At 32.1% G+C, this 18,370-nt stretch overlaps 1 protein-coding gene across 1 annotated transcript in view; it reads left to right on the plus strand.

Annotated features, from left to right (window-relative positions):
• Roc2 (Regulator of cullins 2) overlaps positions 1-14,843 on the plus strand; it is a 30,662-nt gene extending 15,819 nt beyond the window's left edge. The window contains exon 2 of the mRNA XM_013321091.1: positions 14,565-14,843. Coding sequence (XP_013176545.1) covers positions 14,565-14,746 — 182 coding nt within the window. The 3' untranslated portion in view covers positions 14,747-14,843. The remainder of the gene's footprint in view (positions 1-14,564) is intronic.
• The last annotated feature ends 3,527 nt before the right edge of the window (positions 14,844-18,370 follow it).

The following is an 18,370-nucleotide window of genomic DNA, read 5'->3' on the forward strand; positions in this document are numbered from 1 at the left end:
GTGCTTGGCGTTAGTGCGTGCGGTCAGCGCGCGGCTGCATTGAGGCGCGGGTGAGCCGCGCCCCCGGACTTCTCACGTACACGAACATTTTGAGCTTTTGCATCAGACCGCGTCATAGATAAACGAGCTAGAAGGTTGCCCGACTCGACGACGTGACTCGCACAGCACGCGCCAATATTCTATACAGTTTTCGCTTTGTTCGTTTTAGCGCGTCGGTTTGTTTTGCAGAAACTTGAATGTAATTTTTATTTATCGACATCTTTCGATGGAGGTAAATTAAGCTTTAGGTAATTATTTTGATATTTACTGTTTGTTTCTCAGTAGTATTTTTTATTGTAATTTTTGTACTGTTTTCTGCCTTCTACTAAATGAGTATTTTAATACGTATTTAGAGGTTCCTTTTTCCTAAGGCGTCATAACCATACAATCTTATCAGAATACACTAAAAAGCGCGGGAACCGACTTCGATCGATGTGCACGGGCACACACACACATACACACCATGTATACGCACTCGCACATTGCTGTATAAACATTCACATGTGTCACGGATTCAAAAAGCCAATGGAATATTACTAGCGGCTCTGGCTGTTACCGCGACTCTCGAACATTCTTAAATGGAATGTACATCAACAAGGCGCTACCCGTCACCCGTGCTTACACTGAAGAAAGCGCGCTCCGCTCAAATTAAGTTTATAAACATCATTTTCGTTTCAATTCTTGATTACCAATGCCATGTGTGTAATAATGGACTTTAAACTCGAATCGATTGTTTTAAATATTTTTGTTCTTACTGTATATGACTAAATTTTTATTGTTAGTGTATAATTTAAAGCGTACTTTAAGCTCCAGTAGTTTTTAGTTAATTGAATCAATTTATTCAACAACTAACCAGGCATTTTTATTTCATGTAAAAGCTTAATTTTTACTGAAATGTAAAAGGTTCTGTAGAGTCTGGAATGACTAAAATTAAAAAAATTAAAAAGATTTTCCTATTATGTCCGAATCAGTGACCTTGTGATGTGAAAACTGTTATCGTATAATTGATCTCTATGGTTTATTTCCGAGACGAATAGATAAAGGAGATGATACATGATCATAATAGAGATGCATGTCACGCGTCTCGCTTCGCCGGGAGTGCCTTATCTTATTAATAAATATAGATAAAATAGTGATTAAAAATTTTCCGCTAAGCTTCGAGGAGGAGTTTCAACATACATATTGCCCGGTCAATTTGATATAACACTGTCATTAACTATTTTAACATTCCTTTGTAACGGTGTAAAACCTAAACGACTGACTTTTGTCCAGTGAAGTTTAGTTCGATTCGTCTTCTTCCCCGGAGCGTCATATGACATTACATCGACGTAAAACACATACAGTGGACGTAAGAAATAAAATTTTAATTTAGTGAAAAACGAGTTCAAATCTCACTCGTAATAACTTTTTTTTACTATTGATGAATGTATTTTTTATGTTTTCGAATATATTCTAAATAAGGAATGTGTTACCATGTAACATTACAGTTTTTTTTTAGTTTAAATTAAAAAAAAATCTTACCGTACTTCTATACCGTTACTAATTTAAAAATTAAGACGCTACTAACTAAAAACTAACTCTACCAAATTGAATTTAATATTTCAATAGTAATTACTGTACCTTTGTATAAATATAACTTTTCATTCTAAATGTTTTCCATTTGGTAAGCATCCACAAACAACGCATTGATCAAGGATATCCAATTATAGATTACCGCAAAGTTATTTGATACCAGGACTTGCGACGCTAGCAACGTGAGTTCACTGCAAAGTAAATATAAATTACTAAATACATATACCAATAAAATGCCACGAAAGGAAAAAAACGTAAACATGGATATTATACGCCAGTGTGTGTGTGTGTGTATGTATGTTGTTACATAACATTGTAAAGACAATGGATTTTTTATGGGTTCGAATATTATATTTTCTAAATTCAATGGCAGATTTTGAAATGGTGAAAAATATATTTTAAAAATATAAATAAGTGTGCAACTCTAATTTTCCATACATGAGTCTACAGAAGTTTTAAATTGCAATTTAATAACAAGAAAGCGATAAGTTACTATCCCTAACACCGTTTGTAAGCTAAATACGGAGGTACTCCGTTCCTTCCGTCAGATTGAGAGGTGGTCGCAGTGGTATCGTTCTACAATGAAATTTGAACATTCAACAATTGATCGAAGACGTCAGAAGGCGAACAACGAAGGTAGTAAATATAATTTCGTTCGCTTATACAATGGAACAGAAAGAAAATTGGAAAACAAACAATTACGTTTATGCCCCTAAGTTATATTCTAACAATATAATTACTTGTTTGATTGGATGTGACTGATGTATGGTACTTTTAAATTCGGGGTATATTTGTTGTTTAGAGTTTTTCAAGTGTTACAACTCATTGTTGGAAAACTACATATAAATCGTAACGTGTTCTCGGTGCGGTGGCATTCAGAGCTGTTTACATTCGGCTACCGCCTTATATCCATTGGTGCTCCTCAGACTTCCAGCACTTTCTATCTTGTTTGAATTTTCTTATCACTTCTTTGGATTGTATCGATATTGAATATTATTCAATATTTTATCTGTTGCCTCGATATGTTTTTCATATAATGTGCTAGTTAACGTTATATATTAATTTTATTACCGTAACTGTCCAAACAAATACTAAGTACTAATTTCAAACGATCCCACTATTCAATTGATTTTTAGCAAGCCACATAATACCTTACTGTAGTGACTTTTTCAAGATGTTCTGGTTATACTTTGATTTTAAAAAGAAAGAATCGAAATATTATCTAGTGAATACCTTCACACAATTCTAATACAGCATAAATTACTTCTCTATTTTAAATAGTCAATTTTACATATTATAAAATTGATGAATATTATCGGAAGTTATATCATTCGATGCCATGTGCTTGAGCACTAACTATGTGGCACGATGTTTTTTATTGTGTGAATAAAAGTATGGTAGATAAACGTGACACTCGTATTAGACACAAACCGCGTTAGTTGGCACTCCACCCAATAACTCAGTGTTAAGTGCTTCTAATAGAAGTTGGACAATTACAGAACGACTCAAATATTGTACAAGTTAACCATGATTCTGATATTTATATCATTCTCCAGAAAAATGTTTTTTTTTTCAATATTTTTAAGTAGTTATTCGTAGCATGCAGTGAGTTAAATTAGCTAGTTCACTCTGTGTTTACTTGTTTTGTTTTATTCTTAAACAATTCATATTCTAGTATTGGAATTTAATTCATTTTATGCTTGGGAGATTTTATATTTTGTTTAATTTGTAAATTAAAATACATACAGTCATCATTTACATACCAGACTTTGATATAGAATTGATAATATTTTCCTGTTAGTATAGTGTTAAAAAACTCAAGGTCTGGACTGACTGAATATCCTTCACGTTTATCTAAATTCTAAACCATTGAGTTATTTTTGAGTTTTTTATTTCCTGTATCTTTTTAAATTGACTGTTTCATGAGAGACTCCATTTTAGCATATACTTATGTTTGGAAAACATTTCAGACAAATGTGTAAAAAACAAATGATAGAGCTTAAATGTATAAATGTAGAGTATGTTTAAATATAAATTTATGATTGTAAAATACAATAATGTTTATTATTAATACTTGTTGTCTACGACATCAAAGCGATGTTCATTTTTGTAGACGTATTATAATTATATTTTTCAGCAATCTGTGACTATGGTATCGTATCTCTACGTAAATCTTTACATAATTTATTAAGACAAGCATTATTATACTTATTATCAATGAAAATAGACTACTAAACAATGGACGACGGAGGTCAAATCGCATCGCAAGTCGCGTGTTACGTGTACTAAATACATTTTATAAGTGCCCGTTTAGCACAATTGCTAGTTAACAGTAGGCTGGAATTCATTCAAAGTTCGTTGACATAATAAATTAATCTATAATATTACTAGCTGTCGCCCGTGGCCCCGTCCGCGCTGAAATAGAAGAAAACTTTATTAGTAGCCTCTATGTTCTTTCAGACTATGTTATATTATCATGTATACCATGTGTCATCGAAATCCGTTCAGCCGTTATGATACCTTCAAACAAACATCCGTCCATCTAAACATTTGCATTTATAATATTAGTAAGATAATTATTTTGTCTGTATCGTCTTTGCCTACTAATTCCTAAACCTTATTTTCTTACCGTATGTATCCACTACAATAAAACTCAAGAAAAACATATTCTTTTCCATCTCATTTTCTTTAACAATACAGATATAACAATATTTTTTAACGATAGCAAATTTTAAAATCTTGAAAAATCATCTTATAAACTGTAACTCTTGTAATTACAAATGAGTAAATCGATACATGCAATATTGATAAGTGTTCAATTATTTCTTATATTCGCATAACGTATCGGTACATATAATAGTATTGCATAAACAAGAGTTGGGGACCTGCATGTACGAGTACTACATAGATGTCTTGTCAGCGAGTGGCAACGGCCGGCCTTGTCTGTGGTGTTGCGTAAAGCCGAAGGTCAACGCAGCCGAGCCCCCGACATCGAACGTCTCCGTTCCTTGTTCCACTTGAATAATACACAAGTTGAGCTTGCTTCGACTGCCTTGCTTTACTTTCTCTTTGCTTCTATTTTTAACTTTGCTATTCACATGAATCATCAATTTGATTTATTTTCTTCGAAGGCTGTTAAAAACTTTTGCAATGAGTGCAGGTCTAATGATATTGCTTGGCTGATTTACAAGTATTGCGCGGGTTTGCGTTAATGAATATTCCATTCAAGTGTTGGACGTTTTAGAAGCTAAGCAAAAAAAAATTGTCAAAAAGTGTTAAAACTCGGTTCTGCTAATTTTAACACTTTTATTATTTTAGCGATTTAATTATTTTGATCTTTATCGCAATCATGAGTGTCTACGGAATACTCAAAATGAAAATGACAAGAATCGTGTTGCACGTGATGCTACACTATAAGCATATAAATTTAGGAGTTAACAATCTTGGACCACAGGAAATACAAATTCCATTGGTTATGAAATGATTGCATTTCCTTTTTACACTAAGAATTTTTTTTAATTAAAACTTATATAATATATCAAGAATGTTACGTGTTGTTTAGACCATACAAGACATTTATTGCTTCAATTTATTGTATGCAACAGACACGAAACTTGCATCGTGTAAATGTGCCTTTACATTTAAATCAATCGCTTTTTGATTTTTCGTCTGAAAACATGATATTTTAATCTCTAATTTTATGTTATTTTCATACATTTATTACATGTGAAATGATAAGATCGATTGAACGTAACGCTCAATGAAGGTGCTGATAGACGGTATTTTGGCACACTTCCTTCACGGAATGGAAGTTTCAGACACTGACGCGTTTGAAATATGACTCATAGCAATATCTTAATAATATATCGTTGGAAAGTGGAAAGATAAGATAAGGTAATTTAATGTTAGCCAAGCGAGTTAGCTGCGCAGTTTTCATGCGGTTTAATATATTTTAAATATTATATATTACAAATAAAAACCATGTTCATGAATTCGATTTGGTTTTAATTTTATTTATATTTTTATAGTCGAATAACAATGAGTTAAATACTTTGTAGCTAGTTATCTTTGTTTTTCTCTCTCATAACAAATGCATGAATGCAATTAGTTGCCATCACATAAGCCTTGTCTTATAAACTTAATTACATCCATTAAACTGAATAAAATTAACTTTATTTTATTGACATATTTGTATTTTTTAATATAATTAAACCACTTTACAAAGTATGCGAATAATTTTCATAACAAATAATTTAGCTCTATAGTTCATCTTATATTGAACTCAAATTCTCAGAGACTAAGGGGAAAATCCCGTCAAGATATTTTATGAATTAGCAACTTCAAACACTTACCTTGTTTCTAAGACCAAAATCTTTTGTATAAAACATATCGTTTAAACGGAGATTTTGGTCTCAGAAATTAGTAATTTAGTTTTAATCCCTCTTTATTATTTATTATCTTAACATGACAAAAAAGATAATCAAGAATCAAACTGAAAACAAAACGATGATCAGTATATTGTAAAACCGAGAGCCTAGATGTTGCTGTTGCGTGGCTAAAAAAAAAGATTATCCAACGAGAGTGCATCGAGCGACGGAATCTATTTGTGGTACATTCTTTGAGTTATTTTAGGATCACACGCTGCCTCATCCCTTTTATAATCCGTTACTCTTAGGTTATGTTTTTCATTCAATTTCTTTTATTTTTATTTAATCTTGTATATTAAATCATTTTCTATTTTATGTCTTGCATTTGATAGTAATTGCCAATGGGTATTTTGAACTAAACATCTAAAAATAAAAGTCAAAATGCAATAAAGAATGCCTATTCGCAAATAATAATAATAATCATGTGCATGACAATCGCATACCTACATAAAATGCTTATAAATACAGTCTGCTTCACGCAAAAGCATATCATCTTTATAAATATTAAATCGAAAAACCTCAAATTACGAAGTAACTGCCAGAATATTCTCGACGGAAGCCTTTTTAAAACAAACTTTTTATACGCGTCTCAAACGATTGATTCACTCCGTTAGCTTATTTTGATACGTCTAGTGAAAGGTATACTTCTTTTGACAATGTTTAAATTAATTATCTCAATATTATTTTTTATAATACCTTAGACATATTTTCTGGACCAGCCTTCACATTCGTACAACAATTTTAGCACATAATTACATTTACGATATACAAGAGCACTTTGGCCAAACACTTTAGGATTATTTGTTTGGCCAAATTTGTGTTATTTTAAAATTAGTTTATTTTAAGATTATTTCCTTAATTTGTATTGTAAACATTTATATGAAGTACGCACAGACGCACATATTTGAAATTCATTGATCATTTCTATGAGCAACTCATACAGTTTTGTGTAAAAGCCTATTAGGCCTCATTACACTTGCGAAAAGATAAAATAAAATTGATCATAATGTGACAGTGATACTGATACTTAGTAATTTTATTTCCTTTACAATAGGAAGAATTGTCTTTATTACTTTTGTTGCATCATATTATCACTTCAGCGTCTTAAAACTTGTTATTCAAGAATTATCAATAACTACCGTTTCCTCATAAAAAGCATACGACACTTAACTATTCAGTACTCTATTAAAATTAGCTATAATATACAACAGTGTTGAAAACTACACTATTGTGATACATAGAAATCATAAAAAAAGAAAACGTAACGTGCAATAATAAAAAAAAATCCAGAATGTATAGTTATCGTCATCCGAACAATAAAAGACACTTGCTACATCTCGTCTACTCCGATTTCAAAGCAATGGGTAACTTATAACACGCTAATAACCAGAATCGAATGTCAGTAAATGTTTTTACCTTACCTTAACGCTATTGATAAGCCTTGCGGCCAATAAAGATGTAGAAACTGAGTATATATTTATTGCTATTATTTTATTCTTATATTCCACTGACATTCATAAAGTCAAATCTATAACAGTTCTATTAAACGGGCGACAATTATCGGTCGAGCCAATTGCGTTAATAGTCCTTGATCGAGACATCTGGATAATTTCCTCTTTCCTATTTTCTATTTCTGGTTCTAAGAATATCTGGAAAACATCCTGTAGTTAGAACGGCAAATAGGATGTAGTTCGATGAAATCCATTTTTACTGTATGCTCAAACGTTTTTTGTCTTTTCTAGGTAAAAGCTACATATTATTTATTGGCATGCGAAAATTTTTCTAACCAATTTCTAAACTAATTGCAATACGAACATTTTAAACTCAATTTTATCTTACAATATTTAAAATGTTATATTTTATGAAGCGATTGCACATGTTTTTAATTGGCTGTAGTTAATCACCACCTTTATAATAACGGTCATTGTCATTCTGAAATGCATGACAGTCATAAAGGTTAAATAACAACGAGTGTTTTCTCCAATATTTGGTACGGCGCCGGCATTCTCGTTAAAACTGATCAATTACTCAACGTCTAAATCTACCCTGCGGACCGAGTCAGTAGTGTGGTGCGTACACGTACGTCAGAAAGAGACAAACATACGTTCAAATGTTTTGACTTACAAATGCGCCAAGGTTTTGATGGAAAAGTACTGGAAGAAAAGTGCACGATCCAACGGTCCATTGGCGAAGGAGGTGTTGCAAACATTTTTCATAATTGGTTTATTATAGGTTTTTAGCGTCCATTAGAAAACTAACTAAGAGCTATTAAATCAGCATGATTTCATTTTTGTGCTAATTCTATTCAAGATGGGAATTTGTTACAAAAAAAAACGTATTTTTCCATCATCAATTACTAATAACTTATGGTATCATTCGTCATGCTTTACAACACGATAATGCTGTAAACGAGTAACATCGAAGTTATTTTCAGAAAGATTGCGTGCCACTGACGAACCTGAATAAGCAAGAAACTACAAGCGCAAAGCGGTCACACTCTCTCAATGTTTTATAATATTAACACAACACTGTGGGTGTCTGCGCACCGCAATTATATTAACGTGTCGATGTGTGAAAGTGTAAATCGAGGCGCCTACAGCGGTTGCTTTACTGGCACATGCTTATTCTGATCATTTTATTTGAACTCTTACTTAATACGGCTGCTTATTTCTATTCAATACATCAATAGTTTGATATCGAAAAGAATAGCGAAAGATTCACTAAGCTGCATTAATGATTGTTTGGCTAAGGTTATCCATAATAAACGAGCGCCGATGCTGCGCAGCGTTTCGTCTCAAAATTCTGAATAACACCGTCATTATTATGCGCTTCTCAATGTGAACACAAGCGTTTAACGATTCCGTTATAAATTATGTATAAGGTTAATTTTTATTGAACTAAATTGACTAAAAATAACAACACGAAATTAGAAAATATTGCCACAATGTGCCGTAAAATTTGCAAATCCCGACTTCATTCATGATTCGTTACGTTGCACTATGAATGAGCGTTGTAGATTTTCACTATACTATTATGACTGTACTTGGCCAATGATTTTGAAAGTAATCATTAATTCACTTGATTCGTACAAAAATAGAACGTACTAATTGCGTGACGGGATTCAGTCAACAGTTCGCTGTAGCTTGGCGCAGCGAAACAGCCTCTGCCAATGAATTACCCAGAATGCACTTTATATCTCAGTCATCGATCATTATTATTATTTAGTCACTATGATATGACAGCATTTAATTATGAATTTGTGACATATGGGGAAAGACTTTACCAATTTTAAAACTCTTCTCCATACGTAAGAACTATTCATGATACAGTCGAACCTGGATGAATGAGAGTCAATGGGTCCGCGATGTTATTCTCCCTTACATAGGTTTCTCTCTAACCCGATGAATTCTCGTTTATGGAGCTTGTCCGTCAGGATCAGACAATAACACACGCTTACAGAGGTTGCTTGCTTTTCGAGGTTCGACTGTAGTTTGTAATCTCTAAGAAACAAATGCGCCAAATTGTTTATTTTGCATGAATGTTGTTCTTTGTAATATTTTTCAGCTATTACATACAGGAGTGGTCACGAAAACATACTCATTAACCACTACATACTAACGTGAAAACACCAAACTGTAACTTGTAAATATGAGGCTATGACGCCATCGCCAGCATCAGAATATTTGCTTTGAGATATCACTAATATTAGGGTTGTCAAAAAATTAAAAATTAAATTAGCTTATTTTCTTTAATTCTGATTAACTTTGTTACAATTAGATATGTGTTTGTTTTTTTAATAAATGGTTACTGTTTACAGTGATTAGCGACTGTTTGACAGGACATTAATTATCAAATATCGTTAGAGCAGAGATACCATAACGATCTTTGGACTATTTTTCTTAACAGATGATTGTATGTTTGTTTGATTGCCAGAATTTTTGCCTATCTGCGCAGATACATCATATGTGTATCAACTAATTTCATCATTTGAATACATTTTGCACTTATGGGTTACAGAATGCTTGCATTATATTGCATCGACTAATTTGAATAACCACGAACCTTTGGAGACAGATTTATTCCTTATTATTTTCTTATTCACTCAATACCTTTTATGTGAATCACTTTATTTCTTGGTTACTTTTCCAGATATAAACAATTTTTATTTTGTTTATTTTCGATGCACGATTGTGATACGACGAGTGCATACAGTGATATATTACTTCCTAAAGTCATCAATTCATGCAAAATTGTAATCACGCGTAGATCTGGTTTAGCAAACTGCCTTCCTTGACATTTATATTTTAAATATATTGTTACAGCCTGACGTCATTATATATTTACATATCGTAAAAAATATTAGACTGTCGTGCAAATTATGTGTTTTTATACAATTGTGTCGACAGTGAAAACTCACCCTTATTTAAGCTTGAAAACTATGAATAATTATCTTAATTTAATTAAAAAATAATTGAAATTTTAAGTAGAAAATATTTTCCGGTGCTAAAAAATCTGACGGTCTCAATTTTTTATCTTCATTCAACTTAGGCATTGAAAACGTTTCCGCATTATACCTACATATTTTGTTGCATATAAGGTTATTACCGTAAATTACGTCATTAGTAAAATTTACTATATGTAGAAATCATATAATTTTTTTTAAATGAAATATTAGCAGATTTTTTTGTAAATTTACTAATATTTCTTTTACCATTCCAAATAAGCTCTAGACTTGTGCTACGATATGGTTTACGACAATAGTCGAATGGCGGGATTCGAACCCCCGACCTCGTAATCAGAAATCCGTACCCTTAACCATTAGGCTATTGACGCTTAAATAAATAAATAATTATGTTTTGTAGTTACTTGCTAGTTTTTGTTTATTACTACTAAATGTGGCAAAGTTAATATAAGCTGGGTATAAATGTAAATGATATATGAGGAACGGTAACAAAAATATTATTACGTTACATAAGGCCACGAAACAATGTTGTTTTAAAAATACACCAATTATTTATAATTGGTAATGAATCAAGCCCTGCTACTAGAAGGATAAGACTGGAAGTACAGGTTATACTTTGATTAATAAGTTAAATTAAAGGTTTTATTACATACCCATTATTTGATCAGTAAATGTATTCTGTAATTACCATAGTTATTTAAATAAATTACAATACTTACGTAAAACGTTTCGTACGTTATAAACATATGTGCATCAGTAAAGTCTAGGTAAATTGTTAAGTCGTTGTACAATGGTCTTTGATTTTTGCTGAAGAGCGAACAAAATAATTTAATTTGCTTGAGTCGTTGGTTTTCCTTGTAGCCAGTGTCATAAAATCATTTTGTTTGCTTTAAATTTAAGTCATTAGATATACCACCGCAAATAGACCTTGAAATCTAAATTGCCTGTTTGGTTACTCTACTATTATGTCACGTGAATGATACTTTTGGTTGTCATTTTAGCAATTTATTCGTACGAATATTGATTTCATAACACCAAATTAGGAAGTGTTAACACTAATAAATTAAAAAAATGCAAGTATTCGTGTACTTTTATATTAGAAGGTGGCAAAGCAAGCGGCCACTTAATTTTGTTTAAGTAGCGAAGGGACATCCGCAACAATTTAAAAGGTAGAAGACGCATTATCTATCTTAGAAAGACAGAGTAAGACACGTACAGATAGAGGATATTTCCCCAGTTAAAGCCACTTCACCTTAGCATATTTTTTATAGGAAAAGACTCGGAAGTAAACTCATCAGATGAAATACAGAATTAATTCCACTTAACGCCTATTTTCTGTGCCGTTGTGGTACTCGTCGAGATTGCGATTTGTGCAGCAGCTAACGCTTCGGACTCTTCCGTTGTACACTGCCACAGTATTGTTTTAAGTGGAGTGGGGGAGATGAAGTATGTATTTCAGACTAAGATGGTTAAATGCACGGACCTAACGATATTCATATTAATTAAAGACATCATTAACTATCTGTGTGAAAACTTAATTGTAAGCCATGCCGTGGGATCTTTTCAAACTTTCTTTTCAATTATACAGCAGGCAACTTGTAATATATCAAGATATTTATTTTCCAAATTTTATTTACGACGCATGTCAGTATTTTGACTTCTTTCTTTTCTGTGTTATAACAACTTTAGCAGACACACGTGAACATCGATATATTTTATTTTTACGACTATTATTTCCTCTAGATGTTTCTACATTGGGCCTAATAAAAGATTCATGTTTTTTATCATAGATCGATCAATAAATGCCTTAATAACATGTGTTTGTTACTTACGTAAATAATGAAATACAACTGTATTTTATATTTATATCTATATTAATATTATAAAGAGGAAACTCAATTGGACCAATTTCATAAATTATTTTGCCATTAGACTTTTTTAATACCGCGCGTTAGTCGCGGGAAAAAGGTAGTCGTGAATAAAGTGAATTGTAAAATTTAAGATACATCTATGAATTAACCATTGCATACATCTTGACGAGCAGCTATGTTTGTATCTTTGTATGTAAAGTATTATACCACCGTTACGATGTAATATGTACTTCAAAATATAGCAAGTATGTAAAGTGGGAAGTGCGCATTCAGCGCCAACTTGTTGCCGAACACGTCACATTAGTGAAAGTGATTTAGAATAGGCAATTTCAAAGTTACACATAGATAGATTGATAATAATTATTTCGCTATTGCTTTTTTCTAGGAGAGTGCTTGACATTGTGTCTTCGTATTCCACGAGTACTTGACCAACAACCGACAATGTCACACGAATATCCATACTAAACATTCGCTATCAAATCACTCATAATATTTGAAAGAGGCTGTTATTTAGAAAGTGAAGAAAGCGAATGTTCTACATTTTAATGTACTAATTTTTTCTTCGCACACTTATCATTTTCAATAGATGTCAACGAGTATGACAGTCAGTGTGAGCGTGCTAAAATAAATATGAAATTATTTATAGATCAGAAGAGGTAAAAACTATTTTTTTAGGTCAAGTGTGCGAGACAAGGCTAAAATTGCATTAATTATAACTAACTACGAGTGATAAGTGTTATATCCTCGGATCAACAGTTGATGTCACTGATGGCAAATTATTTCGTAGAAAAAAATTGTTTATCTCATTCCCAATAGCGCAAGCTTTTAGCGGTCATACCGTTTGCTTTATTCATCTATATCTTGTGATCAAATGATTTAAGTAAACTAAAATAGTATAATAATAAGCTCGTTATATACAACGTTATCCGGTTAACGTTCAAAATAGTATCGAAAGAAGACGCATTATTGGATACTATAGTAGCGTTGTGTCAAATTTATGCATGTTGGTAATCGACGGATTATACAAAAGAATTACATATATTGGTAATCTCTCACACCTTGAGAGATGTATTAAGTTTTGAAGGAGCAGTATTAAGTTTTGAAGGAGCTGTCATTTGTTTTTGATTTGGTAATATGCCTGTAAAATAGATTTTAATACTTGGCAAAAACTAAACATAGCCGGTGATATTATTTGGAACTAAAAAGTAATCCCATAAGGTAATTTATAAAAAAAATCCTCAATTTTTATGATAACTAATCTAACAAATATTATAAATGCGAATGACTGGATGGATGGATGTTTTTTTTAAGATAACTCCAGAACGGCTAAAAGAATCACGCTGAAAGTTGGCATAGATGTAGAACATGGGCTGGAAGAACTACATTTAGTACTAGATTATTTTTATCCCAGCGAGACGAAGTCGGGGGTAAAATGTAGTTTAATTTAAAGCATAATACATAGCCTTACAAATGGTACATTGATTAACCACACACCATGTTATCATTACATAACAAAGTTATGATAAAATTGTTGCAAAGAATCTGAAATATTTTCTAATAATTCTGCGATAGAAAAACTTATGGAAATATACCACATAATGATTATTCTAGATACGTTCGATGTACCAATACTAAGCGCAATTCGATTCAACTCACGTCATTTTTCGTATGGAAGTGGAAATTTTACTGGAGAGAATATAATCGTCTAGTTCTACGTGACTTTCATGATGGCCGCTGATTACCTTATCAAGTGTAATGCAATCGCTTGCACTGTCTAAATGTAGTTAAATATTTCCATTCTATATTACACACCGCTAGTTTACTATTTTCCTTCAGGATATTAAAATTTCCATAACTGTTCCGTCAATAATACATAATCAATTTTATAAGATCCAGAAAGGACAAAGTATACTGACGATTCTATAACACTTTACTATACTACAATATCTTCTTTGACTTTAAAATTCAAATTAATTCTTATAAAAACAGACCGAAGATAAGACGGTATGAAGTATAGCATTTATGTTTGCTGCTAAAAATTCTAGCCTAAACTAAATATATATGCAAATACAGTACTTATGGAAGAGGTGTTAGACTTAGTCTACTGTCACACTGTGTAAACTAGTGTTGAAAATAACAACCAAGATTTACTAAAGTAGGCGGTTGTTAAAAAATAATTTTATATCTTTACAGATGCCTGTCTAAGATGCCAAGGTGAAAGCAAGAAGGATTCGTACGGGAAGCAAGATTGCGTCGTAGTGTGGGGTGAATGCAACCATAGTTTCCATTTCTGCTGCATGTCGCTGTGGGTGAAGCAGAACAACAGGTGCCCGCTCTGCCAACAGGAGTGGTCTATCCAACGGATGGGCAAGTAGACGCGAACCAGGCGGAGAACGATGATCTCTGTAACACCGCGTTCAAGTAGACTTTATTTCTTTCATTCTTGACGTAATAAACAGCTCTAATCATTTATTTGTATTTCCTTCCTCATTCCCGTCGAGGTCATTTGTTGTAAATAACGTGTATAATACTGTATAAAATATTTTGGTATTCTGAACATAAATGTTCTAATTTGGAAATAGTAAAATAATTTTGAATTTACTTACTTGATCATAGTTTGCGAAAGTATGAAAATAAAATTACCTACGCTGACCGAATGACTAAATGTGTATTTCACGGAGACGTGGATGCCATCACGTAGCATTGAGTTTGCATATTCGACTAATAATAGCTTTTTAACATATACCACCAAGGCATATACATAAGCAACGTATTGATTATTCTGCATGTAAAATACTTTCTTTAATTGAAAATACTTTTATTATTGCCAGAGATGTACAGTGTACAAAGTTGGTGCATGAACACTGATGTGAATAGAACTGTACACGGGATCCCGAAAAGCATTAAACTTTTTGTAACACAGTTCTAAAAGAAGTACAAAATATCTACCTATCGCCACGATCCGATACGGAGACATGAGAGTGACTCTGGGGACTATTTACTAATTCTTTGTTATCATAAGTCAATGGACTCTTTAACGCAGACGCTACCTTTGTATTTTTGTGTCAGACTCACCCAAAAAATTATGACGTCAACTGCTGTTTGCCTTAGGCAAACTTATCCGCCAATAAACCTTAAAAGATGAAAACGTCAAACAACAAGTAACTTCGTTTAGCAACTACATTCTTATACTTGGAATCGGTGAAGTTCCATTTAATGCTGAAAGAATCGTGGAAGAATCTTTATTTTAAACTTATTAATACGTTTAAACTTATACATTAGGTTTGTTTTCGTTTATATTTATCATCAATAAAATTATTCATGCAGTCTCCAATGGCCCGGTTCGCGGAGGCCTTTGACCTGCTCATGTATACGGCTTCACCGTCAGCTTTGTGTATTACGGTCACACGAGTTGTAGATATCACACGGCTGATGTCCAAATGATCACATCATGGATCATGAACAGATAAATCACGGAACTACAAACAGTCGTTCATCATGATTAGTGCGCACCGCTCTTGTCGTCTCCTGTTTGTTTTCATGTAATTGAAAGCTATTAAACTTGCAATTGTTTACTACATTAATCATCTGCATACTATTTATTATCTATCTTTGTTTTACTATGACGTTAAAGATATCGTAGATATTTGTGTAAGCTTATCATAGTTAATTACTTGTTTTAGACTATTTTTATGAATTGTCCTAAGAACGATGTCGTGGACTACAGAGATGATACCGTCTAAGTAAATGGGTCCAAAATCCTTAATAAATTATTATAGTAAAAAAAAAACTAATTTTATGTGATTTCCGCCCAGTGACTAAGTTAAAGCAGAACTCGTGCGATTTTTTTGTTATTAAGATTAAGATGTATAAAGTAATTCCATTATTCTTTATTTTTTACTTTTATGTTTCAAAAAACTAGGTAAAGGCAAGATACATGTTATTCTTAAAAGCTAAAGTTAATTTTTCAAATTAAAATCAGCTAACATTTTGTATTCAAGGATTCATTATTACTATTTAAGTAATATATTATGTAAATGTCCAATGAAAAATGTACTCAATTTTAAACTAAATTTTGAATTAGGTGACAGAATCAATTAATAGTCAACAAATGAGTTTTTTTTAGAGATAATGGTATCGACAGCATCTTAAATCGATTCACAGATATTTAATATAATATCATAGTAGTAAACACAGGTACCTATTACGTAAGTGTGAGAAAATCATGAGTTTTTTTGTATTTTATAATACATTTCTAACAAAATATCATCGCTATGATAAACTATGAGAATAGAATACATTATGTGATGATAAATACGATTTTGTGAATTATATAATTGCCTTTTATATGGCCTGAAAAAAGTAAGAGGAATGAGACTTTTTACTGTCACTTAAAAGTTAAATAGACCGAGTAATATGTTTGAGTACAGTTCAAAGTAATCGTATACATTGTATAATAACTCATACAACGGACGAAGGACGTTTATGAATAATATAGTAGTTATTATGTTCATTAACTACGGTCAATTTATCATAGACTAATCGATGACGCGAATGTCAAATCAATTGTGAACATTAAACGATTGATGCAGCCATCGATCTTTGTCCTTTCATAATATTCTTTATCCCCTGTCTGTTTGCTGTTATAAATTGTGTTCTTCGTAGGGTCTATTATGAGCTACAATGAACCGGTTCAGAAAGGCGCTGCAGGCTATGGACCGGTCTCTCGCAAGCACAACACTGCGCTTTTTCTGTCCCGACCTGATTGCTAAGTATAGACCTGTCTCCCGACTCGGGCGCAATACATCTCAACTGTACGGTTCTCACATGGATAAAATTAACTACAGACTGCAACTCTGATTAGATCTGATATTTTTGTTCTCTTTTAAAGTGAAAACTAAATAGGTAATAGTGGTTTTTAAACCTGCAAATAACATAGTTTTATCGTAATTTCTAAAGTAATTAGATACATTCATTATGAAACTACGGCTGGTTGCTATTTTTTTTTATATCCTAATGTGGCAAACGAGCTAGCGGCCACCTGAAATCGCTGACATAGCGAAGTGACCGTAGCCCATAGACACACGCAATTGCATATGCTTTGCCTACCTATAATGCTGTTTATAAAACTGTGTGAAGAAAATAAAAAAAGATAAAGAAAGAAGACCTCCAATGTAACTGTTAAATATTAAGCTTACCTCTTAATACATGCGCTTCGCAATAACGCTATCCTCTTTATTATTAATTCATCAATTAGCGGACGGAGAAAATGATTTAAAACACCTATATAACCGACTGTATACGGATGTATAGATTACGGGTAAGTAACAATGTTGTATGTTTGAAAACTAAAGTCCGTTGTCAGTGAATCCCTCGAAGCATAGATGTATTATATACACACATACATAATATATATGTATATGCATAATGTACGTGAATGTACTCAATGAAGTTCGTTATCGGATGATATCACGAGTCCTACTACATATGTATATAAGGACATAATATGACGTCATATTTTTATTACGCTAAGACTACTTCTGGTAATAAAAAAGCAAATATAGCTTCGAATCCTGGAGACAAGATATATATCGTTATGATTATGAATCAAATGTTTTTACATAAATTTGTTTATGATTATAAAAAATTGTTACATATATTGTTGAAAATTTGACACCAATCAAGAAAAGCGTTTGTAACTTTTTAATTTGACCAAAATTTAGTATCAGGACACTAAGTACGTTATATAACAACTTTTTGTTATTTACTACTAATGTACATATTATACAAATTTCAAATAAAAAAGTATACTGTTATGTATTTAAATGTTAAGATACGTTACGTATTTTACACGTGGTGATATTGAATAATTTGTTTTTTATTACTATGAAATTGATTACTTTTTTATATAAAGCTATCTCTTTTGCACGCATCCATTTGTTGCTAGCCGGTTTAAGTATGGAGTATGCGAAATTCCAACTCTTTTAAATTCTCTTAAA

Source organism: Papilio xuthus, unplaced genomic scaffold, assembly GCF_000836235.2.
Source record: "Papilio xuthus unplaced genomic scaffold, Pxut_1.1 DF825946.1, whole genome shotgun sequence".
NCBI classification, from domain to species: Eukaryota; Metazoa; Arthropoda; class Insecta; order Lepidoptera; family Papilionidae; genus Papilio; species Papilio xuthus.